General features: G+C 32.1%; 3 protein-coding genes across 3 annotated transcripts; all 3 read left to right on the top strand.

Annotated features, from left to right (window-relative positions):
• Positions 1-554: 554 nt before the first annotated feature.
• LOC129005129 (uncharacterized) lies at positions 555-9682 on the top strand. Its single transcript, XM_054433945.1, has 8 exons — positions 555-638; positions 1370-1609; positions 3423-3617; positions 4248-4595; positions 5802-5961; positions 6882-7088; positions 8055-8424; positions 9554-9682. The coding sequence occupies exons 1-8, from the start codon at positions 596-598 to the stop codon at positions 9617-9619; spliced, it is 1629 nt and encodes a 542-aa protein (XP_054289920.1). The 5' UTR covers positions 555-595; the 3' UTR covers positions 9620-9682.
• A 3567-nt stretch (positions 9683-13249) lies between these two features.
• LOC129005155 (pro-epidermal growth factor-like) lies at positions 13250-19191 on the top strand. Its single transcript, XM_054433973.1, has 5 exons — positions 13250-13277; positions 14299-14476; positions 15526-15759; positions 16893-17295; positions 18966-19191. Exons 3-5 carry the CDS (start codon positions 15638-15640, stop codon positions 19044-19046), a joined length of 606 nt encoding a protein of 201 aa, XP_054289948.1. The 5' UTR covers positions 13250-13277; positions 14299-14476; positions 15526-15637; the 3' UTR covers positions 19047-19191.
• Positions 19192-20153: 962 nt separating this feature from the next.
• On the top strand, positions 20154-26546 carry LOC129005152 (low-density lipoprotein receptor-related protein 2-like). Its single transcript, XM_054433970.1, has 6 exons — positions 20154-20215; positions 21297-21557; positions 22444-22624; positions 23164-23397; positions 23826-24225; positions 26426-26546. Exons 1-6 carry the CDS (start codon positions 20173-20175, stop codon positions 26480-26482), a joined length of 1176 nt encoding a protein of 391 aa, XP_054289945.1. The 5' UTR covers positions 20154-20172; the 3' UTR covers positions 26483-26546.
• The last annotated feature ends 1172 nt before the right edge of the window (positions 26547-27718 follow it).

Genomic DNA, 27718 nt, shown 5'->3' with positions numbered 1-27718 from the left:
ACTCAGAGCTCAAATCCCCCGTTCACTGTAAATCAACTTATAATTCATAATATATTTCTTACGTTAAAAGGGTTTGTACATGTGATATCTAACAAGTGCACTATAGTCCATTTATGGTAGTTGACGAAAATATTTATATAGACAACTTTATTTGATTGTTGCATGATTTATTAAAAATAGTTACATTCATCCAATGGGCTTTGTATGGTCAAAGCACAAAATTTAATTGAGTCTGAAAATATGTTTACTTATACATGTTTATGGCTTACTGTATCTATTAAAAACTTAGTTTATCTACTTTATATTTTAACTTCTTTTATCACCTACCTAAATCTTACATCCATTAAATCCCTGGACCAGGTAAAATATGCTAACAGAACTACTTAAAACATTCTAAGAAATATGAGATGAATCGCCAATAAAATGAACGTTGAGTATGGTTGATCTATACGAAATGGTTGATAAATAAATGCAATGAATCAAAACTGAATTGGCAAAGGTCAAATAGATGCATATGGACGAAATTTCGCTAATATTTATCAGTTAAATGTCCAGTACGATTCTCTGAAGTCCGTGCTTTTTGTTGTGAGGTACAATGAGTGCAATTTGTGTGTACTTCGTAACTATTTTACTTTCAGGTACGTTAATAGTGACATACTTTTATCGTGAATATGTTTAAACAACCATTATCATTCTGTATTTATTATAATTCGAAAAAGATCTATGAATACACAGTAGGAATTAAATATACATTAAAGATGTAAATTTTTAAGAAAATTGCAAAAGTTGTTTCAATAATGTCAGCGAATATAGTAAAAATGTGTAAAGATAAATTTTAAAACTATACCAGATTAAATACACACCATATTTAACATGAACTGTCGACTAAGATTGTTAAATTAATAGTCACATCTTTCAGTTTGATTTTATAAAAGACAAAAAACGTGAATAAGTTATCTCAAGTAACAATTTTGTAGCGAGTTACTTTCAAGCAAAGAGAACTTGTCAATCTAAAGTTTTTAAAGTTGAAAGAATTTAAAAACACAAGAATTGTTCATTTTTCATCGTTTTAATGTTTTGATAATTACACTAATCTTTGTTCGTGAACATTTTATATTCATTTGTTCATAAATGACAAAGCGATTTTTTATGAAAAAGGTTAACGATCATTGTTTGTTTTTTGTGCGGGATAGGGTCAATGTTTTGAAAGAAAGTGAAATAAGTAAATGGAATAATGGTCTAAGACAGCTAGTTCTGGGTCGATTCTCCGTGTGTTTAAACTAGCTGTCGTTATATTTTATGGTGAGTACACTAACCAATCTAAGTGAATACATTTATCATTTTGCGTATGATTATTTTACTATTCTAGGTCTGAACACTGCCACTTGTAAATGCAGAACCACTGCTTCGATATTTGAGGAGGAACTGAGAAGTTTTGATAAGAAACCAGTCTTTAATTTTACTTTGTACGGCCTCAAAGCAGATGTTTTGTATGACAAAGGAGATGTGATGAATTTCAACTGTACTGACAACAATGAGTCGTTAAAAGTAAACACAACTATACAAGAAGTACAATCAGCTACTTCACTAGACCCAGCAACTCTTGATGGTAAGCTACTTTACAATTTATGGATAAACGAATCAGTTGCATAATCCTGAGACAGCAATCTCTACATTCTTTTTAGCAAGCATAACTAGAACAGAAATAGATGAAGTACGATAAAACAGAAGGCAGAGTATAAACAGTTAAATTATGGGGAAAAGCGTTAATTTAACATACATTAATTCTTTACACACTTACATTAATTTGCCCAGTTCATTGGCAAATTTTAAACGGACTACATGTATATGTATTGTGTATCCCAACTAGGTCCTAAATTGTTAATTTAGTGCTCGTCCTATCGAATTACCATTTCTCTTTTCAAAAATGAGTCAGATATTATTTAAGAGGTTTCTTAAAAATATAGAAAAATATTAACTTATTTTATATTAGGTTAATTGGGTACTTATTTTTAAAATGTACATAGTTAGTTCTATGGATATCTGAAGTAATATTACCAGTTTAGATATACAGGGTTTTTCATGGGAACCCTTACAAACTTCAGGAAATGATTCCTTGGGTCAAAACTGGAAAAAAATGTCCTAAGCTCACTCGTTTTCTAGTTATAAGTAATAATAGATTTTTTAGGGTTTAGTGTATCTGTTGAACGTTTTTGAAAAATTGATTACATATTTTGTAAAATATTATATTTATATAAAACTTGCATTAATAGATATAATATTAAATTTCAAAGAGATTTCATTACTATTTTGGGCAAACATGTTGGTTATGACTAAAAAAATAGTTAAAAAATAAGATATTTTCGGAAAAATCTGGATAAAAACTATTTTTTGCTTTTGACAGCTCTTCATGTAGTAACCATTCAAGCTTTTGGCTTGCAACTTTACCAATAGTTGTATGATTTATTGGAGAACAAGGAAATGTGAACTTATGTATACCCTTTATTGGAATTATTTTTGTCAAAATCTAGAATATTGTAAAATATCAACAAATTGTTGAATTAAGCGAAATAAACAAAATTTATACCAATAAACAACTAAACTATTTTTATAAAAAAAAAAGAAGAAAGAAATAACAAAAGTTAATCCCAATAAAAGGTATACATAAATTCACATTTCCTTGTTCTGCGTTAAATTCTACAACTTTTAGTAAAGTTGCAAGCCAAAAGCTTGAATGGTTACTACATGAAGAGCTGCCAAAAACAAAAAATAAACTTTAACATATTTTTTTTTATATTTTATTTTTAAACTTATTTTTATTTGTCATAACCAACAGGTTTGCCCAAAATAGTAATGAAATATTTTTGCAACTTAATATTCTATCCATCAATGCACGTTTTATCAAAATATCTCGTCAATTTTTTAAATCTAGAGATCAAAATGTTAAACAGATACACTGAAACCCTAAAAAAAACCTATTTTTACGTATAACTAGAAAACGAGTGAGTTTAGGACATGCTTTAAAGGACATTTTTTTAGTTTTAATCCAAAGAACCATTTTCCAAAATTTGCCAGGGTTCCCGTGAAACGGGCGCAGGCCGAAAGCCACGAATGTTTATCTCTATAAGCTGGGGGGACGTAAGCCACGGCAATTAGCGAGGGTTTGAGTAGTTATAATCCTGGGGACGAAAGCCACGACGGCGGTAAACTTTCGTGGCTTTCGAGACGCAGCCCGTGAAACACCCTGTATATTTACTATCTTATTTAGTTTTATCACTTTCTTTGCGACTTGTCCACAAAACGTGCAGTCAATGTGTGCCGTCCTTGATCATCAACTTTAAATTCACATATTCATGTACACAAACGGTTCTATGCAAGAATCGTTATCATAGGTTCCACCTAATTACACATTTTCCTTCCAGGCTCAACAGATAATTCAACGCAGCTCAATACATATGCTCTTGTATACAATAACATTTTTGGCCAACAAGACGAGATTGCGGCACCTTCAAGCATTGTCCCGGTAAAAATAAGTTCCAATATTACTTCAAAGGAAGATAAAACCCATACGCCTACAAATACCACAATGTCTGGAGTGGATACGACTACTAGGAGAGGTTTGTAATACGATACGTCTAAAAGCTTAACACACCTTTATTTTGTTACCAGATGATACCTTGTTTAAAAAGCTTGGAAATATATCAATCGAATGATATCTGTGAAACAAAAACTAAAGGGTAATGCAATATAAAATTCTAGATTTTAGATACAACAAACATATAAACGGTAAAAATATTAAAGGATTTCTTTGACTGACGTCTAAAAAGATTGTTATCAAATCATTATGATTTGTTCGCTTGTTTTAGCAAAGACTGCAACGTTGTTGTAGAAAAAAGTTGTTGTTTGAAGTTTAGGAGATCATGGTTTTGAAATAATAATATCTTTAGTGAATAATCAATGTAAGAGCTCAGTTATACAGCTCTTCCTGTAGTAATGGCCTACTTCCATTACACAAGAGAAGTAGGATTTTGATAGGTTGGGGTGTTACATACAAGAAGCTCTGTAAAGAAATATTTGCATTATTTTTTCTATTTTTTAGATTAAGTTATAAAGGTACTCTGTACATCATTCTACTTTAATACACAAGCCACCTAATGAAAATTACTGACAAACCACGTAAAATCATTAAATTAATAATTCATACAACAATTATTCAACGACCTCTTAAGATTTAAATTATCTTACAGGTTTAACAGGTATTGAACACAGTACTGATGATATCCACTATTCAAGTGCCTCAATCAATTCAACACATCCCAACACGTATGTTCTTGTTTTCAAAAACATTTTCGACCGTCAAGATGAAAGTGCTACACCCTCCAGCAACGTCCCAATTCAGGTTCCAGCAAATGCCACTTTAGAGGAAAGTAAAACGATTAATTCAACGGACATGATAACTCTACTGCAGACCACTACAGAAAGTATTTCTGAACTAGATAAAATTGTTGGGAATAACACGTTGGATCAAAACAATAATACAAGTGAGGGAATAGTTCAGAATAGTGTTTTGGACGCGTCACATTCCAACGACCCAGGTACTGGGCTTACATAAAAGTTTTGATTTATATTTGTTAATGCATGTAAGTAAGTAAAAAAATAATAAATTGATAAAATGGATCAAAATGAAATGATAATCAAGAATAACACTTGTTCTAAAAACGACTTGTTAGCGAAATATCCACCATGTTTTTTTTTATAAATTTACATATAAATAATAATTATTAAAATATGTCTATGGAATTAGATTTACAGTTATAGGGATCCATAAGCTTTTAGTGAAAAAATCACTAACAATTAATCATTGTTTTGGTTTCAAAATGGCGGATAAGGTTGATTATTTTTATTTACGTTTTATTTCGACCCATCTAATCCATACGTAATGTTTTGTACTTACGGAACACTCTGTATATTTGTAAATACAATTATGAGTGGAAGCTTTAAATAAGGACAAATCCAACATGATAAAGACTGTAGATAAACAGTTTTATGTTCCTTGTTGATAGCTGAGCATTTCTTAAGGTAACATTTTTTTTTACTCCTAGATTTAAAAGATGTTTGATGTCTTTGTGCTTAATGAGTACGAAGCGTATAAATCCTTCAATTTATAAACCTAAAACATATTTATGGAGTAAAAAAACCTCTAAATGGTTTCATTTATGCACTTTTGTATTTTGTTTGTACTCTACTTGTAATTGTTATTGTGGATGAAACTATTTGGATCGACATCATTTTATTAGTTCATCATTTTTGTATTTGGATTGTACTCTACTTGTAATTGTTATTGTAGATGAAACTATTTGGATCGACATCATTTTATTTATTCATCATTTTTGTATTTGGATTGTACCCTACTTATAATTTTTATTGTGGATGAAACTATTTGGATCGACATCATTTTATTTATTCATCATTTTTGTATTTGGATTGTACCCTACTTATAATTGTTATTGTGGATGAAACTATTTGGATCGACATTATTTTTTTATTCACAAATTTTTTACACCGTTTGGCTTTGAAACTACTTTACTTAGATTAGCTCATTTTACACATAGGTCTTTTATCCAATATTAACAATAATAATGTATTACCAAATTATATAGTTTTCAAACCATAACACTCAAGTCAAACTCGTGTTTGACGATTCTTTTGGTACATAGATAGTTACAGTATATAAGTTCATAAAACTAATTATAATTTCGTAGCTTCAGTATAATTAGTTAACGTATTTTTTTATGTTTCAGTAACTATTCTTTTGGGAGAAAAACATGGAATTACGATCATAGACGTTATTAATCCTAGAAATTCAACTTTTCTCAATAAAACTGATATCAACGCTTTTGCTGTAGATTATAAATACTCAACAAACACAATCTTCTTTGGAAGGAATGGAGAAATCAGAAGGTAAAAATACATTTTCGTTATAATTTTTACATTATTGTTATTATTTATAGGACAAATTTTTATTGTTTCAGTATTACATACATCTATACGATTCAGAAATATTACAGTACACGAAACAATAACCACCAAGGCTAATCAACTTAATTTGGTAGATTTGCACAATCTACTTGGATACAATAAACTCAAAGAGTAATAATTGTGGGTGGTACACCGGTCAAATATTATTCTATTAATTTATAAATGCAAAAGAAACATGAAAAACTTCTGCACATTATCTGTTTCTTAAACATAAACACTATTTTATAGCTTTCCAAGATTTATAAATATTTATATCTACGTATTATTTTATTTTAGGTCCCACACAACAGAGTAAAAGAAATAATCACTATTTTCTATTTCTAAAAGACAATCCCATAAATCACCAATAAACTTGTTTTTGTTTTCAAATTTTTTAAGTCTTGTAGGCAAACTATTGAAAGTTTTCGGGGCTTAGTATAAGGAAAACTTTTTTAAATGGGTTAAAGCTTTGTACGAGTTATTTAATTTTGATGTTAAGATTTACAGACATATAAACATAACAAATTTCTATGGAACGGACTTAATTTTTAATTAACACATATACCAAAGTAGCGTATAAATAATCTTAGTTAATATGATTTGATATTGTTATGTTAAACAAGAGAATTTGGATTCGTAAACGTGGAAGCTTTCGGCATTGTTACTGTCATTATACTCGTAATTATCTTATATAAAAAAATACATTACAATTGCTTTGTTGTTTAAAATTTTAATAATATACAATAGAAGTGTGTTAGTAAACGTATTTTACTTACATTTTGTACCAACATAGGTGCTGTGCTTATGAAGAAAGTTTGTTCAGTTAAAACCCAAAAGTGGTGTTATTTTGTTTCCTTGTCCAGTACAGGTGAGCCCAGCTTGGTAGTGGCTGGAGTGGACGGTCCTGTCAGACTGGCTGTAGACTGGGTCCATGACAGACTGTACTGGCTGTCAGACATACACCAGACTGTAGAGTCGGCCAGTCTAGACGGCACCAACAGAAAAGTGCTTGCTGACGTCATCACAGGAATTGCATTCCCTCATAACATAGCTGTAGATCCGTACGATGAGTGAGTAGATATTAACTTGAATAAGGAATAAGGGGTTTATACTTTTCTATGTGTGGTTTTTAAGATGTCATTTACTATTTTTGGATTTAAGACGATAGACTTTTGATTAAGATAAATGCCATTAACAGTTTGTAGGAGTGTGAAATTTGATGTGCGACAAAACTAAAATATTTGGGATTTTAAGGATACTGCAAAACAATATAATTTCAGAAATAGTGCCTGAAGTAGCCTTTTTCAGAATGTCCTAAAGTTTAACGGCTAAAATTAATCACTTTAAAAAAATGATGCCCAAAAATACAGTTTTGGCACGCGGTATGATATATTATGTTTTTGTCATAACACACTTTTCTTGACATGATACCTGATTCAGATAACAAAAAAGGTTAATATTTTTACCTTAGTAAGTTTGTTTTCAATCATCTTGTATTGCTGCTGTAAATGAAGAGTTGTTGTTGAAATATGGAGTATTTATTGTATTATTTATATTTTATTTTATTCTTTACAGACGAAGTTCAAACTTCATATGTTTTTACTCTTCGTTCATCGTTTTATACTATGAACAAGTACTTCATCCCTAGACATTTTATTAAATCAAATTTACTTAATCTGGTCTGTGGTAAAGCGCGGGGCTTCGGTCCCCGAGGTCCCGGGATCAAGTCCCACCAATCGCCTACATAATAATGCTGCAACCCCCTAGGCATAATCTGACGTCATTTTTCCTGGGATAGAGCCTAGCCTTTAGCGTCTTAAAATATTCACACCTTATGACGGACATTTTTTCCTACCTTCAGGTGGGACAAAAAATCCATATTCAAACTACTTTTTTCGTTTTTAGCTGCAACCTTAACTTCATGTCAATAAGCTAAATTACCTTGTTCAACAAAAGTGGCAACAAACCAAAAATAACCTTCTTGTGTTATTTTATTACAACATAATCCTGTTTCTATCACAAAAACACTTTTTCAGAAGTATTTTCTTCGCTGCCAACAACAGCATGTACAGAGCTGGTTTGGACGGAAGTAACCTGAGGAGGTTTAACCTACAGGATAGAACAGTTAGATGCTTAGCTCTAGACGTACCTTCTCAAAGACTTTTCTTCTCCGGCAAGTTCAAAGGTCGGCCCTATATCGCCTCGTGTGACTATGACGGAAGGGATGTGAGATTCCACGATATCGGTGATGCGGACTGGACCGATGTTTTCAGCTTGGATGTATTCAGAAATGTTGTATATTTCGCCCATTACAACCCTAAGGAGCAAGACAGTGTATGGGCTTTTAATGTCACATGGGTCGGGAAAAGACCTGTCAAAGTGTATGAGGCACCTGCCGAAAGAGGGGTAAGTATCGTACAGTCGATCATTCTATATGCTATACAATGTACATCAATTGATTATTTTGAGAAATATCAGTAAATTAAAGGTAAAAATACCTGTATTACCCAGAGATTATGTGTTTTGGTTAAGACACCATGGTTCATTCTCGAGCAGAATACCAGTTTTGTTTAAACTACATTCTCTTCCTCCTTAATGTTGTGAATATAGTCGTTATAAACTCAAACAAACGTACGGACACGAATACTTAAACAAAACATAAATTTGGCTAATTATGATATGGTGGCGGTCGCATGCTGTAGCCTGCAGAGTCATTACCAATAGTACAACAACGTACCGAAATGTCAAAAAAGAATCGCTGGTCAGTAAAACAAGTGTTTAACCCTTCCTTAGTGCAAAGGTTATCCAATGGCTAAATATGTTTTTTTTATGAGTATACATTTCTGCATACAATTGTGAGATTACATAAAAACCCCAACCAAACTACTCTTACTTATACTACAACAAAATGCTTTACCACACCTAGAAGAAATTGTTTGGTAATAGCTCTCCTGTTATCATGGGGGTTTAACAAGGCCATCGAAATTTTTTAGTTTCATTTAGAGAGAAATGTTTTCACCTGATGTTGTTACCCTCAAAATTTTTATGATTATAATTTGACAGCCCAATAAAAAAATATAAAAATTAACAAGGTCCGGAACCGATTTCTGGTGGGAATTGAACCACCGACCCTTAGAATTGATTGTATGCTCCATAACAGAACAGGTACATTGTAGAGGGTTTCTTATTGTTTCGCAGATATTTTAAGTTACTATGTGAGTTATAGGGTAATATCCATCTATTTACTAAAATATTTTCGTATTCTTTCCAATTCATAACAAATATAACCATAAAAAACAGTCATAACTGACGAATTATGTAAAAAAATTTTTTATAATAAATTCACTCTTATCCTATAGACCACAAAATTCTTTAACATCATAGTCTGTAACTGATTAAACCATTCACTTAAAATATTCTATCTTCCTAAGGACCCTCTTGTGTCAAAGAAACTAATCAGTTTTACCATAATGGTATGCATATAATAAATTTATTTATCCTTATGATGATCCTAAAGTGTTTTTCATTGTTCCAGGGGATCTGGAGCATTAAGGTATTCCATTCTGAAGTTCAGAAACAAAGCGACAAACGGAGAGAATAAAAGAAAATAAATCTGGGATAAACTTTGTCTCCTATTGTCTTTTAAAGAATAAAGGGTTGTTTTATAAAATTGTATTGTTTTTCTCCACAAAGAGCTTTCTGTGCGTTCAATTTCTATTTAGCACCTAATTGTTTAAATATTTACCAAGACTGTAGTACACTAAAAAGATAGATTCTTTGTGTTATATTACTTGGTTTTAAATTTTTGAAAATAGTTCTTGATAGATCGATTAGTAAGAATAATATTTTTTTCTATGGTTTACTGATAAAAAAACACAATCTTGAGGATTATAAGCTATGAGTTTTTAGCCACGGCTTGAAAGTTTAATAATTAAGAAGACAATGTAGCTTAATCCTAGATCGGTTTGCATTAATTGCTTGATAAGATAACATTTTTAATTTAAACACAAAACGATGGTTTGAATGTTGCCTCTAATTAATAATAAGTTGTTTCAATTATTTGTATTTCTTGCCTCTTTTGGAAAATGATGTGGATAACTACCATGACGTTTGTATTTAACAATGTTGGGCAATCTTTAATTATTTTAGATCTTTCTATTGAATATGAAATAGATTAAATTTAAGATTTCGTATTCTCAAATAAGAAATGTGTGTTAACTAAACTAATAAAAATGTCAGTTTATAAGAAAAAACATCTTAACCTTCAATGTATAAGCCACGGTTTTCTTACAATAATTTTATATTTTAATTTAGTTACTCTGCTGATTTTTCAAACTTCGTAACAGTGCCTACTACGAGGCTAACATAGCCTTAATCTTGAAGGTGATAAAACAATAGCTAATATTGTGCATATGGATTTTTTTTTAGGTTGGTGGCCTCCTTTAACCTTGAATTTGCCCGTCCACATAGACTAAGCGCCCGTGCGTGGATCGTTTACAGCAAAGCAAGGAGTGCGCCGGTACAGTACAAAGGTGAACGTACTGATAAATTTTAGTGGCAGTGACCAGGATCCGAACCCACGACATCGCTGCCTTGGGCCCGAAGTCCGCGACGCTACCGACTGAGCCACCGACTCACTAAAATTATAGTTATTATAGATTGTCTAGTTATTATAGATTTTACTTATAAAACAAAACAAATATTGTTTGTTACAGTTAAAACGCTCTACGATTACACAGTTGATCTGGCGTTTTATATTACACCAATATTTTACTAGACTAAAAACAATTTTTTGTATACTCGTGTACTACGATAAATACGGTATGGACTTATCGATGGACTATTAGTGGAATGACAACAATGATATCTTTCAATATTTTTCCATGAAGATTGCTCATCAACATTCTCAATCTCTATCTAAGATCACTGTTTACTTGCTATCAGGGTTTGTTTATATTCTTAGTCAGAACTGATTTCTCGATTAGTTTCTGTCTAGAGATACAGTGGTTTCAACACAACAGCTTGGAGTACTGCACCAATAGCCTCAAGGGGATTGATTCCTAGTCGCTCTTAGTAACCAACATGGAGTTGAGAATTATCCACACTTTACTTCTGGTTTTTGCAGGTAAATTATAAAAATTATTGTTACTTTTATATTTCGGTTAGTTAGTATATTATTTAATTCAATTTATTATATTTAAATGCCAAATTATATATGTTTTCTCTTTTGCATTCCTTTTCCAGCCATCTTTATTAACCGATTTTTACGTTTGAGGTGTAATTTCAAAGTTTATGACCGAGCGGAGAGACGGATGGTAACTAAAAACGTAATTTCTATTAGGGGTTCTCCTCTCATACGTATGATTTATTTCTAGAGTTCGTTTTCAAAGATTCAGTGATCCAGACAGACTTTTTTTATCAAGATTTAAATGTGAATTTTGATTTTAACAGCTGATCTGTCAGAAATTTTTAACTACAGTCATAATGTAAACAAGAGACAATACCGTTTATGAAAATGGATTTTCAATTAATTGGCTTCTTTATTGTTGATTATAATATGTTCGCCTTAGATAAATTACTCTTTATGGTGTATATCTAAAATCAAAAAATCTAATTTATTGTAAACTGGTAGTTTTATTCACTTTATGGATGTATTGTAGCAATATTTGAATATTAAAACGGTCATGTATAGTGAATTGTTTATTGTTTATAGTACTATGTTACGTTTAACTATATAAAATATGTTTTAAATCCCCCCGATAAGGGATATTTTTTTATGATTAATGCATATGCGAAACTCACAAAAGCTTTATCTTTTGATCGATTTAGTATGATAAAACATTCATCAGGGCAAAAGCGTTTCACAGTTGCATTTAAACATTGTCTATTTTACAAAGTATTAGTAGTGTAATTAAATTTTATGTCAGAAATGCATCAATGATGCAGAATGTTTATTAATTAATTTTCGTGTTTTAAATTAGAAAAACTGGTGGCGGATTCAGCGTTGAATTGTATTTTAATAATAATGGGTGTTATGTTATTTTGTGTAAAATACACTTGTTGAAAGCATAAATTCGTTTGTTAAACAACAATATAAAGCACACTAGCTGATGAAAATAATTATTGTCCTATGAAATATTTAGGATATGCAGGTAGTGTTAATCGGGGTATTTTTTTTATTATGTCCTTTTATTAAAATATTAACCACGAAAATATTGCGAAAAATTTTGTTAAATTTAATAAATTCACCGGCTGTAAATGAGGAAAAATATAGTCTTTGTTTCAATTTTTATTTCATAATCGTAATATTTAAATTTAAATATATTTTTAGTGAGAGTACAAAACAAAACATTATTGATTCATGAAGACTTAAATATATAGGTGATTAAAATAGTTAATATCACACAGAGTGTGCAAATAATAATATTTTATATTAACATTTAAAAATATTAAACATTCTTTTTGTCAAACACTAATTCGTATACAGTTTATTTACGTTCATAAGTCACTGATAAACAATTCGATTTTAGGATTTTAAATCAATTATTCTGCAGTAAAAATCAGAAAAAGTAGTTTATACTATGTACATTGTAATTGGGGATGTAGGAACCAGTGTTTAATTTACCGCAGTATTTATTGGGGAGTAAGCAAGAGGTAGAGCATGGGCTCGGGTCCCGATGTCCCGTGTTCAAATTCTGCCAATCACCAATGGAATTTATCTATGTGATAAAACCGGACCCTCTAACATTTTAGTCCGAAGTAATTTGTAAAATAGTTCCGGGCTTAAACCTAGCATCCTATAATGTGATGGAAGGACTAAAAAGTGTTCACCTTAATTAATTATGCTTACATACGTTACCTAGTCAGAGCCAAGAGCAGAATACTACAGCTAGTTAAAATTTGACAAATAGGTTATCATTATGAACGGTTTATTTTCAATGATTATAAGTGTCAAAAGTCAGCCAATATCGCAAAGTAGGTAAATTGCAGCACTGGTCCTACTAATGTTTGTCTCCTAATGTCTGCAGGGTGTAGCTGCCAATTACTTGGAAACTCATCGAGAAACACATTCAACTCACCAACTGCATTTAATGAAATTAAAACGGATTTTCAAGCTCCAGTCTATTTAAATAGCACTGGCTTAGGATCAGCACTATCCAATGGAAATATAACTGGGACAAACAAGATTTCAGATACATTGGAGGAATTTAATTTGAAAAACAAAACCTCAAGTTCGAAGTTATCACTCGTCGCATTAGGTAAGTAAGGAAGTTAAGCAAACGATTTTAGATTAATTTAAAACTTAAAGTATTTTTTTATCGATCAATCCATAAAGCATTTAGCAGGAATAGGATTATTTTTATAACATTATACATCATGTATTTAATTTTGTTGTTAAAATGTTAATTATTTAGCTGAAAATATCCCTAGAATCTAGTTGTGTCATTCATTTTTACCAACGACAGTTTTTTAACATGCCGTTTCCGTTCAGTTTTTAGAATTGAACAGATTTACTGAACTAGTTTGGTTTGGTAATTCTGGTTTATTTATTAAACAGCATTGTTTTACTTAACAAAAGTAGTAACGGACCAATGAGGTTCAAGGATTGAGAGAAAAGAAGTAAAATTGTAACTCACCGAACTTCAACAAATCATATGTTAAGATAATATTTAAGACCATTTTAATTATTGTAATGGGTGGTGCAATTAGTGGTTGATACAATGGTTCGTTGAATCAATGTCAGGGGCAATAAGAGGTTATAAACGAAAACATAACCTCTGTTAGAAGTTATGAGTTGTGATTGTTAGTAATTAAAAAAACGGTCATAGGTAAAGTAGTGTACGCAACTCGCGTAAATATACACTCGTAGAAGTTTTTAAGGCACTCCCCAAGAGTACATTACATTTTTCCTCGTGCTGTTAACACTAACTTTACGCGATCGTTGCGTAAACTACTATATTATAACAGTATAAGGGTAAATATACATGAAAAAAATCATTGTAATGAGTATTTGCAAAATAATGCTCATGTCAATGGCATAAATTAATTAAAAACATTCTTAAATTATTTTGGAACACAATATTTTAGAAACGATCCTAAATAAATATTCTTTTCACTTATATGACCTTGAAATATGAAATGTAAGAATTAAATTAGTATATGAATGCAAATAATTATGTTCCTTGATTTTTTTTCATAGAATCAGTGACAGACAGTTTGCAATCGTCTATAATTATTGATGTTTTGCCAAATCGAAACACTATCCTTTATTAATTTTAGGTCCGCCGATTTCCGTCAAAGTGCTTCACGGAGAGGAAAGCGCCATTTCAATTTCTGACACGGTGACAAAAAAGCGACTTCCAGAAATATTGAAGAGAGATAATCTGAATGTCTACAGCATCGATTATGTGTATAACGAGACACTCGTGTTTTTTGCTGCTTACGGCAAAATATTCAGGTAATACTCCACTTGTCTTATCGTAATATTTTATAACTCTCTAACGATGTTTTGAGAGTTACAAGAGAGTGATTTATTTCAAATTACTTATACGTTTTACCGTTAGGGAATGTATTTTTTTATGAAGATAATTTTTCAGTACTATGTTGTGTTGAATTTTTACGTTATGAAATTTACAACTTCTTATTTTGCGTGCAACGGAATTGAACCAGTACCCCAAAATGTATCTTATTCAAATACTATTTTTAAATATTGTACAGGTTTTATGCACCCTGAGTGAAACAACTAAATGGAAACAAATACTTATACAATTCAAATATCACTTATTTTTCCGTTTCAATAATGATAGAAGTATCCAAAAGTCAATTTTGTTACCTAATATCTAAATAGATTTAACTGTCGAATTCGTAATTTTTACCATTGGGTACTGAACACAATAATCAGGAATAATACATAGGCCTACTAACGTTGAATAACTATTACATGTATTATTATAACGGTAAACATAAGAGTAATTCACACATTTTCGTGTGAAAATTCAAAGTAAACTAGCAGTTTTTACACAGCCTATTTTCCGAGCTATGATTGATTTCTCACAAAACACTATTGACCTTCATTTAGATTTTAAAATACATCCCATCAATGTGGACCAAACGATGATTTTTTTTTTATTTTTCTTGTACATAAGTGAATGGACCACTCATAGAGTATTTATTATTGGAGTATGTTTTATCCATAATGTTATATAGTCCAAAATTATATTTCCTTCCGTATTATTTTGTATTACTGTGATAGTTGATTTAACATAAAAGTACACTATTGTTGACTATAATTCGTTCTTTCAGTTTAGATTAGATAATTAGTAATTTACATCATCACACACTATCTGGGGCTCAATTCAACCACCAGTTTTTTCTAAAACTTGTAACAACTTAACTGGGAAAATGTTCATAGTTTTATCATTAGTGACAGATGGAACTCTGAAATAATTGTAAACCAATACCATAGCTGTCTTAATCTTGAACAATTTCTTTCTCCTCGTATTTCAGAGCCACTCTTGAAGGAAGATCGGCCATTTCCAACCCTGTAGTGATTGTTGCCCATGAGGTAGAAGGCCCCGTTAGACTGGCAGTGGACTGGGTACACAGTAGGTTATACTGGATGGCGGACAAATATCAAACTGTGATGTCAGCCGATCTTCACGGCAAGAACCGCAAATTGCTTTTTGACAGCATCAAGAACTTTAGCTTCCCGAACAACATTGTTGTGGATCCGTATGAGAGGTATTGGGTAGTGTTGTTAGCATAATCCTTAGGGTAGAAGAGTTCTTTCTTTACAGATTGTAACAGGATGTAAGGTTGTTTTTGAGTATCCAAAAACAATGTTTGTCCTACCACTGCATGGAAATTATCGAATTTCCTCATCTATAACAGTACGCAAAATTGCTAATTTCTGCTTTATTCATTTCTGCTTGCTGAACTGGATGATTTCACTGTTTGCGTTTCTATAAAACACAATAGATTGGTGGGTCAAGGTAATGTTTTAAATAGGCCAGCTATTATTCAACCGCCAGTTCTACTTGAGTTGGCTATACCATCTGGTAATGTATCTATGAAAGTCATTGGTTGATTGCAAGTATTTAACCTCAGAACACTCTAACATCTATTTACAGATCAATCTTTTTTTTCAAACCTAATTTAGATTTTTATATATAAGTAAAAAGTTTAAAATATGTGTGTCATATTGTAAGTTAATTATGGTGGAAAGAAAAATCTTGTGTGTATAAAGAAGACAAACAGTCATTGCCGCTATCGCATTGTATGGCCACATTCAGCTAAAGCTTAGTCGGGCTACTTCAGTTCTCGATCAGCAAAGACGTACTTTGCGCTCTTAATACACAAATATCTATATTTTTCAACCGTATATATGTTTCAACCTGTGGCTTTCAAGAGAAAACTGATTGTAGCATTCTGACTCACTCTGACCGTGAGTTTGTAAGTGTATCCTATATACAGTCTAGGACTCAGTACAGTCCCTTCGTACCACGAGTAACTAGAACGAAACCCTTATCGGATGACTTGACTGGACCGCGTCTCTTACGTCTCAACGGATCACGGAAGTTACTTTAGAAAACCGAGAAAAGATTCTGGTATCGCTTGGCTCACTTTGAGTATACAGTATTACCTCAGGACAGGTCGACTATTATACCTATATTTAGGTATAAAAAATATAAATTAAACGAGCTTAACAAGATGGTTGGTTGTAGTAATTGCCTAGTAAATGATGATTCCCTGATTTAATTAAGAGCAAAAATATTTAGTCACCTAAAACTGGACCAAGCTGTATGTTCACAAAACTTTTTCTCCAAACAGTTTACCGCTGAAATTATATCAAATCTAAAACTAAATTGTTACAGAATGATCTTCTTCGTAAGCAACTACGCCATTTACACTTCCGATCTCAGCGGGGAGAACGTCACGATGGTCCTCCTGGAAGGTAACTATCCCGGGGAGGTTGGTAGAGGTGTCCGCTGCGTCGCCTTGGACAGAGCCAACCGCAAACTGTACTTCTCAGGCAGGAACTTCGAAGAGGCTGACACCATGTTCTACCTGGCTAGAGCCAACTACGATGGTAGCGAGGTGGAAGACTTCAACACCACTGGAGTAGGAGATGTATACAGCATGGAGGTCCTGGGAGACACGCTGTACTTCGCCCAACACACAGAAGAAGTTTGCCACGACGAGGTGTTGTCCGTGAAGACTACATCGCGGGAAAGGTTCACTCCTAGGAAGATATTTGTACCGAGTCTTTGCAAAAGTGTGAGTTAAAAATACCCGACTTAAATAATTCTACTGTAACATTTTGTGTTTACGATTTATCTATTTTGGTATTTTTATGTTTTTGTAAGGAAACGGTCTGTGGTTTACTGTTAAAAGCAATATACACAATCAATCTTAGGCTCAATCTGATCTTTTTTGGAGGAACGAGCTGGTCTATAGCGGAGTTTTAATCCTGTAGGTCAATTGTTAAAATTCCATCAACTTTTAATGGGTCTTAAATATAGTGTCAAAACCCTTTAGACCTGGCGTGAAGTAATGTGTATGTTCCGGGCTAGCTTATTACGATGTTTTTTTCTTCAATAAAATCCCTTGGTGGTTGGCACGATTTGAACCCGAAACTTCGGGGGCCGAGGTCCCGCTCTACCACTAGACCAGCTCACTTCCCCATCTCGTGTAATACGATCTGCAAATAGTGCATAATAAAATGAGCTTTCTGATCACAATATGGAACCAACGACCTAAATAATTAAAGTCGCACTTAGCACTTCTTAGGAGTCAACCCTTTGGATTAATTCAAAAACCACTTTTTGCCAAGTGTTTTACTGACTCTAGACTCTCCCTCTTATCCGGACACCCTTTAACCGGACATTGGTTTGACCTGACAACAACTGTTAGTAGGCACATCTCTTTATACTTTTTTATTCTTTTCTTTGAAATGGCGACCGTACAAAGTAGGTATTTTAAGCCAAGTACATGAATGGAGATGATTGTATGATGAGTGGCGCGATCTTGTAGTCTTGTTAGTGACTAAGGCCGACATATTCCTTAAACACAGCTGTTAATTAATAGCCCATACAGCTAATAGCGACTAAGGGACCTACAGTTTTATAGTGGAATCCGAACCACTTTTTTCCTTGGTATATACGAATTGGTCTAATTATCAGGATGGTACTGCGGATAGTCGTACTTTAACCAGACAATGTTTAGAAGTTTATATGCAAATCAGTTTAACCGAGCTGGATCAACTTTCTCGAGAGAGATAGTTAAAACCAGTGGTCACGTGGATAAAGAAATTCCTCTCCAAATCTAGGTTAAATATTTAGGTTATTTTTTTTGTGATTCCATGTCTTAAATTGGACGTCGATTTAACCGGAAAGTCCGGACTAGTCTCTGTCTCAACGAGTCCGGATAGGAGGAGGTTTTCTGTCACACCATTGACCTTTATCGATCTACATTGCTGCTACTTACTAATGTAATACTTAAAAGTACACCCTCCATTCAATAAGTATTGGGACTGATTGAACCCAGTTGGGTTTGATAGAGGGGTCCTCACCATTCAGGGGCACTTAAGTTTAGTCACCTACAGGCATTCGTTGAGAGAGGACGTCGATTTTTGCGCCGAGTGTTTTTTTCATTGTGTCGTCCATCCAACATGGAGCGTACCGTCGAGCAACGCTGTGAGTTTTTGCTTTAAACTCGGAAAATCCAAGTCCATTTCAAATAAAAATCTAGTGAGATGTCCACATCAACATAGTTAGATTATAATAATTGAAAATAGTTATTTATTCACAATATTTGTTTGACTATCTTCCTTTTCATTTTTTTACATAATGTTTTTGGCTCAATGTTATGTCACTAAATTTAGCATTGAGTGTCTTTAAAACAACGATAATGTTGGAAAAAAAGCAAGTAATACTTTTATTTTTCAGAACATGTGGGGCATCAAGGTACTACATCCATGTGTTCAAAGACATCCAAACGACAAATACTGCTCCGATTTTTACATCTAGTATCGAACATATTTTCAAAAGTTCTGACTTCAAATACAACAATAAACAATTACGTTTTGCATGTATTTTCCTAACACTTCTTTGGTGGTAATTCTGTTGTAGAAGTTTAATAAGCCATTAAATCAATACACCAAAATACTTATTGGTTGTGACTAATTGATCGATCGTTATTAAGCAATCATTTTATGAAAATAAAGATCTAACGGTTGTTATGATTCTCTGTTGTTACATTATTAGTTTATAATCCATTGGAGATTAAATATGTAGAGTGATTTAAAAAGAGTTTTTCATTAAAAAAATTACAACAATAATGAAATGTTATTTACACTATGACCTTCTAAATATTATTCTATAAATTGTGCAACATTTCAAAGCAATTTTAAACATCACAGTGCAATTTGGTCTCTCCCTTCCCTTAGTCTCATTTTCGTCTCAGTTATTTGGGAAATTTCATCCGACTGTAATTTTCTCCCTTTTCATTTTATTTTCTTCCTTTGTCTTTTCTCCAAAATTAATCAAGGGGGCTTTGAACTTTTCACTGCCCCATATAAATGTGAAATGTAGTATCTAATCACACTTGATCATGTAAATAAATATTTAATATATAACAATATTTCAAAGATGTTAGGCCTACAAATATTGTGGACAATAAAAATATTAGTTGAAGTTTAATTGACGAATTTTATTTTTCTGGTAAATAGAAGGTAAACTGAATTAGTTTTTTTATCGTATTTACTTAATACGTTTCTATTTCATATACCTGTACCTTTCCCGCTCAAAATATTAAAATAACTTAAATATCAAGTACTATTGTTGTTAAGCTTCTCATCGAATTTTTACACTGTAAAATAATCCTCACTTTGATCTATAAGTGAATGGTCCCCTAAGTTTCTATAGCTTTAGTCTTTAGGCATATAACACAATAGTAGTTATAATGTCCACATAGGATATTATGACAGTCATTAATTTAACTCCATTATATTTTACGGATCCATTATCTTTATCATTTGAGCACAATTCGCCATCATTTGGCTCATTTGCTGACCAAGGAGTCTTACAACCGTTACTTCTAATCACCGTCGTCTGAAGTAACTGACAGCAGACCAGTAGGAGGCTGAGCTGCAGCATGACCTGTAGAAGTTTGTGTATACCAATTGTTCTTGCTTTAGGTAAATATTAGTTTTATTTTTAGAAAAAAGCTTACATATAAAGTGTTAACAATTTGAGAAATCCCGTCTTTAATATTTTGAGTTTTAAAGGCCGTAATGTTGACGCATGTTTACATTGTTAGATTTGATCAGTTCTGATGTACTATTGATTGTGATTATCTAAAATATTTTATTTAATAACCCTGATTTGAATCTGTTTAGAGTTTTGTTCATTCATTTCGTTAAAATATGTAACAAAACAGATGTATCAAAAACGTTTATGTTTAATCATACATGTACATACGTGTCCCACGAAAAGGTCCCTTTTTTAATTAATATATTAGACGCAACGAACACTCAAAAGACCTGAATCTGAACTGTCCTAACATTCACTATGTAAAATAAATACCCCTGAATATCAGTTAATACTGACACATTAGGACAAAATGGCAGAATATTGAAGAAATATACATTTTTGATGCCTAAAATACGATTGCTGATTTTGTAGTTTTTTAGCTTTTCCTCAATTTTGTTTGGATCAGTCAGAATTGATTGAGATTCGGGGAAAACACCTTTACATGTGTTAGTCACGACTGTGGAATTTCAAGTCTGTAGCGCGCTTTATACGTCTGTCATATCAATTCAAAAATAAAATAATACCGTGGGTCATCCGCTATTAAGTCAAGATTCGGTTTTATTTTTGAAAGTAAAAATTTCCATAAATATCACTTTTAAAAAGGTCACTTAGCTACAATATTGGAAATATCTAAAATAAATAATTGAAAATTAATGTAAGTTTTTTTACTTATAGTATAAGCTTTCGCACTATAAAGAGTAATTTATTTTACAAATTAACTAATAGTATTATATATGTAGTATCAAGGTATTTTTTACCAAATCTGTTTTTCAAATTTTCTAATAAATAGTGCAATAAGTACACATAATATAACTAACAATTTCAGCATGCAACACAAATATTTCATTAGTTTTATTAAAATACTTAGACAAATCTTTGTATAAACTTATACAACAAAAAACATTTACAATAGCTTGCCATAGCATAAGATAAGATTGGTTGGATTTTATACTATTTGTGTTTTAGCATACCATATGGCGAATGGTGGATCAAGCCCATTCAATGATGTAGAATCAGAATCTACAACTCCGGAAAGCATGTATCAATACGAAACTGGAAGTTCAGTAGAGTCAAATAATTATTCAACAATACCGTTCTCTGAAACTATTACGACTGAAGTTAATGATGGAAGCTCAGGAGGCAATATGACTGACAACATTGGGGACATAGTTGACAGAAAAGAAAATAATGGAAACATTTCTATTGAAGAATCGGATACGACTGAAGGTATTAGTACATTTTTCAATAAGAACGTGAATAGTTGTTGAATTTATATAAGTTGACGTGTCATTTTCAGTCTAGTAAAATGTGTTTGTCTCATATGGCTTTGGTGGACAATATTCTCTAATATAGGTATAATAATCTTTCATTCTAGCGGATTTCAACCATTGTTTGATAAAAATTCATGTTAACTTCCACCAAGACGTGATTGAGCCATGCGATCGAGCTCATCTTGAAAATGAACGAGTATTTGAAATAAAACCACATTAGGACAGGACGACGTCTGTCGGGCCAGCTAGTGTAGCTATAATTTGTCGGTGTCCAATTGACGTTGTATCATCAGACCCAATAGGCAAATGTATCAATCATTCGCCTATTGGGTCTGATGATGATTGGAGTGTCCAATCGAAATCGATCACCACTTACCAACTTTTATATGTATTTACCGTCTTGTGAGTTAACAGTATAAGTGCAAATATATTATTACAAGTGTTATTAGACGTATATATTTTTGTTTTTTACAGGCAATTTAATAACACGTAATATGCTGATCAGGAAGTTATTCTTTAAATAAACATGCAACTGTCCAAAACCATATTCTTTTTCTCTGACAGCGAAATAAATAAAAATATTTTTTATTAGATAATAAGTTCCAAATATTATGATCAAAAAGTATTGTTGATGCTTAGCCTAGATGTGACTACTTAATTAAATAAAAGTGTAACATATTCGAAAAAATACCTATCGGATTTAACTCTTCATAAAACCCAACTACAAAAACTACTAACAAAAACCGCTTTTACTTTACTTTTACGAAAAACTTTGCCTAATATTTAGATGACCTTCATATGTGTTGCAAATCTGTCTAACTTACTACCCATTGTCCTTTCAGATACAAGTCGTATATCTGTCAAAATACTTATCGGACAGTATGATAGGTTATCTGTACTTGATCTCGCCACGAAAAAACTTCTTCCACCCCTCAGGGACGAAGAATATGTTCAATTCAGGAGCATCGACTACTTATACAATGAAAGCCTAATTTTCTACTCGGCTAACAGCAGTATTATGAGGTAAACTTTTGTATAATTAAACTAATATATACCTTAGGCAGAAAATCTGCAAACTAAATCAATTTTTATCTTCCTGATTATATTGTTCTCTTTCCTTTGAACTGTCACATTTATTCATTTAAATAAAATTAGGTTCAATGGGTAATTGGCGTTGCTGCTACAGGGAAGGTAATAAAGTGATTTTCATATAATATATTAGTATTAAATAAATAAATTCGCCGAATTTGATTAAAATAAACCACTAACCAAGCAAACTACTACAGTTTACGCATCAACTCAAATATTTAACCTTTTTTAGAACACAGGCAAGATCAAAAGTAATCAAATATAAAATTCAAGTTCTTAAAACTAGATGGCAGTACAATGTTTTTAGATTTTCAAATATTTTATCATTAAGATGGTAGGCAATTAGGCAATTATTGATTTGCAATACCAATGGATTTAGGTTGTTGACAACTCTGTGCAGTACTCTTGAGAATCTAATTCACACGATAGTGATTAGGGTGGTGATTATCAAATTAATTTTCAATTGATTTCAGAGCTACATTAGATGAAGATTTCCGACTAACCGAGGATATAGTGATAGTAAACAACACAGTTAATGTAAGCTTAGCCGTAGACTGGGTCAACAAAGAGCTTTACTGGATAGAAGAAAATTACCAGCGGCTCATGAAATCCGATCTAGAAGGTGGAAATCAAAAGATTGTGGTGCAAAACTCGACAGCGTATAGCTTCAATTTTCCCAATAACATTGTCGTGGACCCGTGTAAAGGGTAAGGTAGAGTTTAAATTAGCTTGAGAATATTTATTGTAGATACTCATAAAACCAAATCGCTTCATGTCCTAAAATTAAATCCTTATTGAGGAGATAAAACAGTAATAATTCCGTTCCCTAACAGGCTCTTCGAAACTTTTGATACATTAGAGATCGTCTCTTTTTTATAGAACTATAATAATTGCAAAGGAATTAAATCTTTGACATCAGGATTAAATTCCAAAGGCAATGCACATTTTGAAGCATGTAAATGTCATAAAATAGGACAAATTGAAAGGGAAGACAGGAAAACTAAAAAAATCTTGTTTGGTAAGTAGATTGGTGAAATTTAGTTGAGAATCGCTTAATGTATAACTAAAAACATATTTTAAATTACTAATTTTATCTTACAAAATAAATGTGTAGAATATGTTTCTTTGCTTTCAGCCTCGTATTCTTTGTGAGTAACCACGCAGTTTACAAAATTGTGTCAAACAATGGAGACATAAAACAGGTTGAAGTAGATGGGAATGAAGCTGGAGTTAGGGAAAGAGGTGTAAGAACGATAGCACTTGACAGAACTAATGAATGTATTTATATCTCTGGGGAAGATTTAGAAGAGGCAGTCAACACTCATTACTTAGCAAGAGTCTCCTATGATGGTAGTGACATTAAAGAATTTCCAATGAAGGGCATGGGTGATATCTTCAGCATGGATGTGTTTGATGGTACATTATATTTAGCTGACTATGAATCCGGAGTTGGAGAACACCTGTTGTCAGTTAGTACGACTATATCTGATAAACTTTCCACCACAAAACTGTTCGTACCATGGAGATATTACCAGGTCAGTATATTCATAACTGCAATAATTCTAGTTGTAATAGAATTTAACATATTTCGTCATAAAAATGCATGGGTGACCAAGAGTTGACAAATCTACCAACTACCAACTGTGTTTTTAAAGTTCATTTTAGCGAAGGATAACTATTTTAATTATTTTAGTTTATGAACCTTACCTATTCTGAATGTTTTAACTACACTACGTCAAACGGGAGGAGTCTCCTTACCTCCCGAATTGTGGTAAAGTCCAAACACTTGTCGTAGGAAAATTCCATAAACAAAAATACGGGGCTATTCAAAAATATGGACCCAACTTCATGACTTTGTATCTACAAAAAGTATAAATCGGACTTTACACCATTAAATAGGGGAAATTTCAAAGTGTTTTAAACATATTTCCGTAAGCAGCCGAAAAAGTTATCCCAAAAATGAACAGCCATTTTGGTTTACAATTGTTAGTAGGATGCCTATCATGCAACATAAAATTTTCTTTGTGACAGAGTTTACAAAACTGAGTCTTCTTTTCGCATCAAATTCGATAATCAACCACCGGCTAGAAAAAGCATAACTCATTGGTTTAGGCAATTTGAACAAATTTGTGACACAAGAGATGCTGTCTGATATGTGGGAATCAAATGGCTCTCGCTTAAATGTGTGCCGAGCATTTGAATTTAGTGTAGATACAACTTTGAAATCTTCTCTTTCAACTTGTTCCCGCTTTACATTTCGTGATACAAAAACCCAAAACTGGGCCTATATTTTTGAATAGCCCTGTATATCAATCCTACATATATTTTTTCCGAGCTATTTTATACGAGCTATGTCTGTTTGTCTGTTTGTAACATATACCTCAAAATCCATCGGATTGATTTTGTCTAAATTTTAGAATTATGGACTTTTAGCCCTACAAACGGGATTGGTGATAGACACTACTTAGGAAAATTCGTATTTCTCTACACAACTCGTTTGAAAATTTAAAAATTTAACATCAGTCTAACATAGGCCAAGTTACTATGTTGGTTGAACAAAATAACAAGGAAAAGTAAACAAAAGAATTATCATATGTGTTTATAACAAGCCATCCACAGTACACTAGCAAATTACAAAATACAGTACAAAGGAAAAGAATATCAGTTGTAACTATTGAGCAAAGATTACACTGAAGATTATTCGATATATGGGAAACCATTTTCGATCAAATACTGATTATTTTACTTAGCTGCATCCCACCAAAACTTAATCCCCGAAGTTCTGTGGCATTCCAAGTGAACTAATTACTTCTGGGGGTTTTAATTGTCATAAAACTATTACCACATGCTAAATCCCAAAGAAATAAAGACAGAATCTCAATTTCTTTAAAATTAGTGAAAGGGTGAAAAATCTTTGTCACAAACCATTTTGAAACTACTGTACTATGATTTTGTTTAGATAATATTTTTATCTGCTATCATTCGTGAGCGTAAAAGTCTAACCACGGGATTCATTTACTAGACGGTAGAAAAATTCTATGCAAGTATCACTTCAACTTTAACAAGATCAGTTTATTTTTCTTTACTTGCATATTTTTACATTACAGAGTTGTTATTATTTCAGCCACCAAATGTCTTTGGTTTGTATTTAAAATGTTTTCGTAAATTATAAAATGTCTGTTTACGATTTGTTCGGTTAACCCAATCAAATACAACCGATCAAGGCTCGATTTATACTAAATAGGCAAACGTGATTTTTGTCGGCAGAACGCCTCCATGGTTTTGCAACCATTTGTTTTTTTTTTTTTATTTATGGCTCATTGGAAATATCTCATTGTGTAAATGTTATTTTTATAAGGCCTTACATGTTGAAAATGTTCCGGGTGGTATGATAAAAATTGATTTTTAAATAGAACTTTTTTGTAATTGCAGCCTGATTGTAGGTAAATCATTCTGGATTTAGATCTTTACAAAGTAAAAGGATATTGCATTATGTTTTTTTACAGTTGGAGCCTAATAAAATGCGCAATACATACCCTCGTAAAATTAATGTAAAATACCTTTTAAACATATATTTTTATATTTTAACGGATCAGAATAAAACACACAGTGTCTTTCAAAACGAGTTGTTCCTTACAATATCAACGGACGGTTTGAATACACAGTCATTTTTACAGGACTTACAATTAATTGTAACACTTCTGAAATAATAACTTTGACGCTGTTCTGTTCCAGAGCATTTATAACGTGAAGATATACGGGCCGAGGATTCAGACCTGTAGAACTGACTAAAAGTAGCATTTTTGCTGTTATTGAACCATTATTTACCAATTTATAAATTTGTTGACTATTTACTGACATCATAAAGAAAATGTATATTGTATTTTGTAATAAACAGTTAATTTATAGCTTGAACAGTATTGTATTCTGTGCATGTCACCCATATGCTCATATACAACTATTTCTCTAGTTGTGAAGAATACGTAAAATAAAACAAATAAAATGTAATAAATACATTTTAGCCTTTTTTATTCTCTAATATTCTAGCCTGGAGTTGTTTTACACTTTACTTAAATGAGTAAATGAATAAATGAATGAAAATACTTATTTATTGAGTCAAATAATTATTTGTTAAAGAAAATTTGTTTAAAATACTGTTTACAGAGAGGAAATCAGATATTTGAGAATGGACTACTATTTAGAGTGCCTTAGAGGGAGTTGGAAGAATACTAATTGGCCTATAATCTTGAGAAAGTTTGGGGGATGAGATCTTATTCAAAGGGCGGACTAAAGCAGCTAGCAGACTTCCATTTTTCTAGGAAAATACCTGTTCTTAGAGAAGAATTAAAAATTAAAAGTTACCGTAGGGAGGAGAGCAAACAAAACCCGTTTAGTTAGAGAAATTTTGAAATTGTCAGAACCAGTGACATAAGACGTAATTCGACTAATAGCGTTCAAAAGATCAGACTGCAAAATGGGTCGAAAATAAAATTCGGTAAAAACATTGTTTGAATTGCATTTTAGATTTAATTGATTTAAATGGTTTTGGATAGCTGTGCAATTTGAATTGGTAGATGCTGATAAAAAATAATCATTCAAAGCATTTAACGGGACGGATACAATGTTAGGCTTTACTTGTTTTCCAAGACCAAACTGCTTTAAATTACGCCATAACACAGAACAAGTCTGGGGTTTTCCGTTTATAATAAATAAGTCAGTGAACAGTCTATGAAAGTAATGAAGGCGAGAGTTGCGTAATTGTTGCTTAACTTGGTTTCTGAGCCAACGGTATTGGGCCATTAGCCCCACGTCTCTACTTATATTGACTTCACACCTTTTCTACACTGTATTGACTTCAACTGTTGTTTATATTGCAACAGTTGAAGTCAATACGGTTTATTTTATTTTATTTATGAGAAATGTTTATTATCTATTTTGTATCTATTTCTATTTATTGTTATGAGAAAATAATACTTCATAATATATAATTCATTATATGCATCTATGTGTACATACACTTAATTTTAT

Source organism: Macrosteles quadrilineatus, unplaced genomic scaffold, assembly GCF_028750875.1.
Source record: "Macrosteles quadrilineatus isolate MER2022 unplaced genomic scaffold, UCM_ALF_1.0 Scaffold_16__1_contigs__length_3527350, whole genome shotgun sequence".
NCBI lineage: Eukaryota > Metazoa > Arthropoda > Insecta > Hemiptera > Cicadellidae > Macrosteles > Macrosteles quadrilineatus.
Note: the sequence above shows the minus strand (reverse complement) of the source record. Positions and strands in the feature narration are given on the sequence as shown.

Bases quoted from the DNA above. Each gene is read 5' to 3' on its own strand.
- LOC129005129 (XM_054433945.1), top strand. From the start codon at position 596: ATGAGTGCAATTTGTGTGTACTTCGTAACTATTTTACTTTCAG. The intron at 3,618-4,247 runs GTTTGTAATACG...ATTATCTTACAG, and splicing joins GGATACGACTACTAGGAGAG to GTTTAACAGGTATTGAACAC. The intron at 8,425-9,553 runs GTAAGTATCGTA...TCATTGTTCCAG, and splicing joins AGGCACCTGCCGAAAGAGGG to GGGATCTGGAGCATTAAGGT.
- LOC129005155 (XM_054433973.1), top strand. From the start codon at position 15,638: ATGGCGGACAAATATCAAACTGTGATGTCAGCCGATCTTCACGGCAAG. The intron at 15,760-16,892 runs GTATTGGGTAGT...AAATTGTTACAG, and splicing joins GTTGTGGATCCGTATGAGAG to AATGATCTTCTTCGTAAGCA. The intron at 17,296-18,965 runs GTGAGTTAAAAA...TTTATTTTTCAG, and splicing joins TACCGAGTCTTTGCAAAAGT to AACATGTGGGGCATCAAGGT.
- LOC129005152 (XM_054433970.1), top strand. From the start codon at position 20,173: ATGACCTGTAGAAGTTTGTGTATACCAATTGTTCTTGCTTTAG. The intron at 23,398-23,825 runs GTAAGGTAGAGT...CTTTGCTTTCAG, and splicing joins GTCGTGGACCCGTGTAAAGG to CCTCGTATTCTTTGTGAGTA. The intron at 24,226-26,425 runs GTCAGTATATTC...GTTCTGTTCCAG, and splicing joins TACCATGGAGATATTACCAG to AGCATTTATAACGTGAAGAT.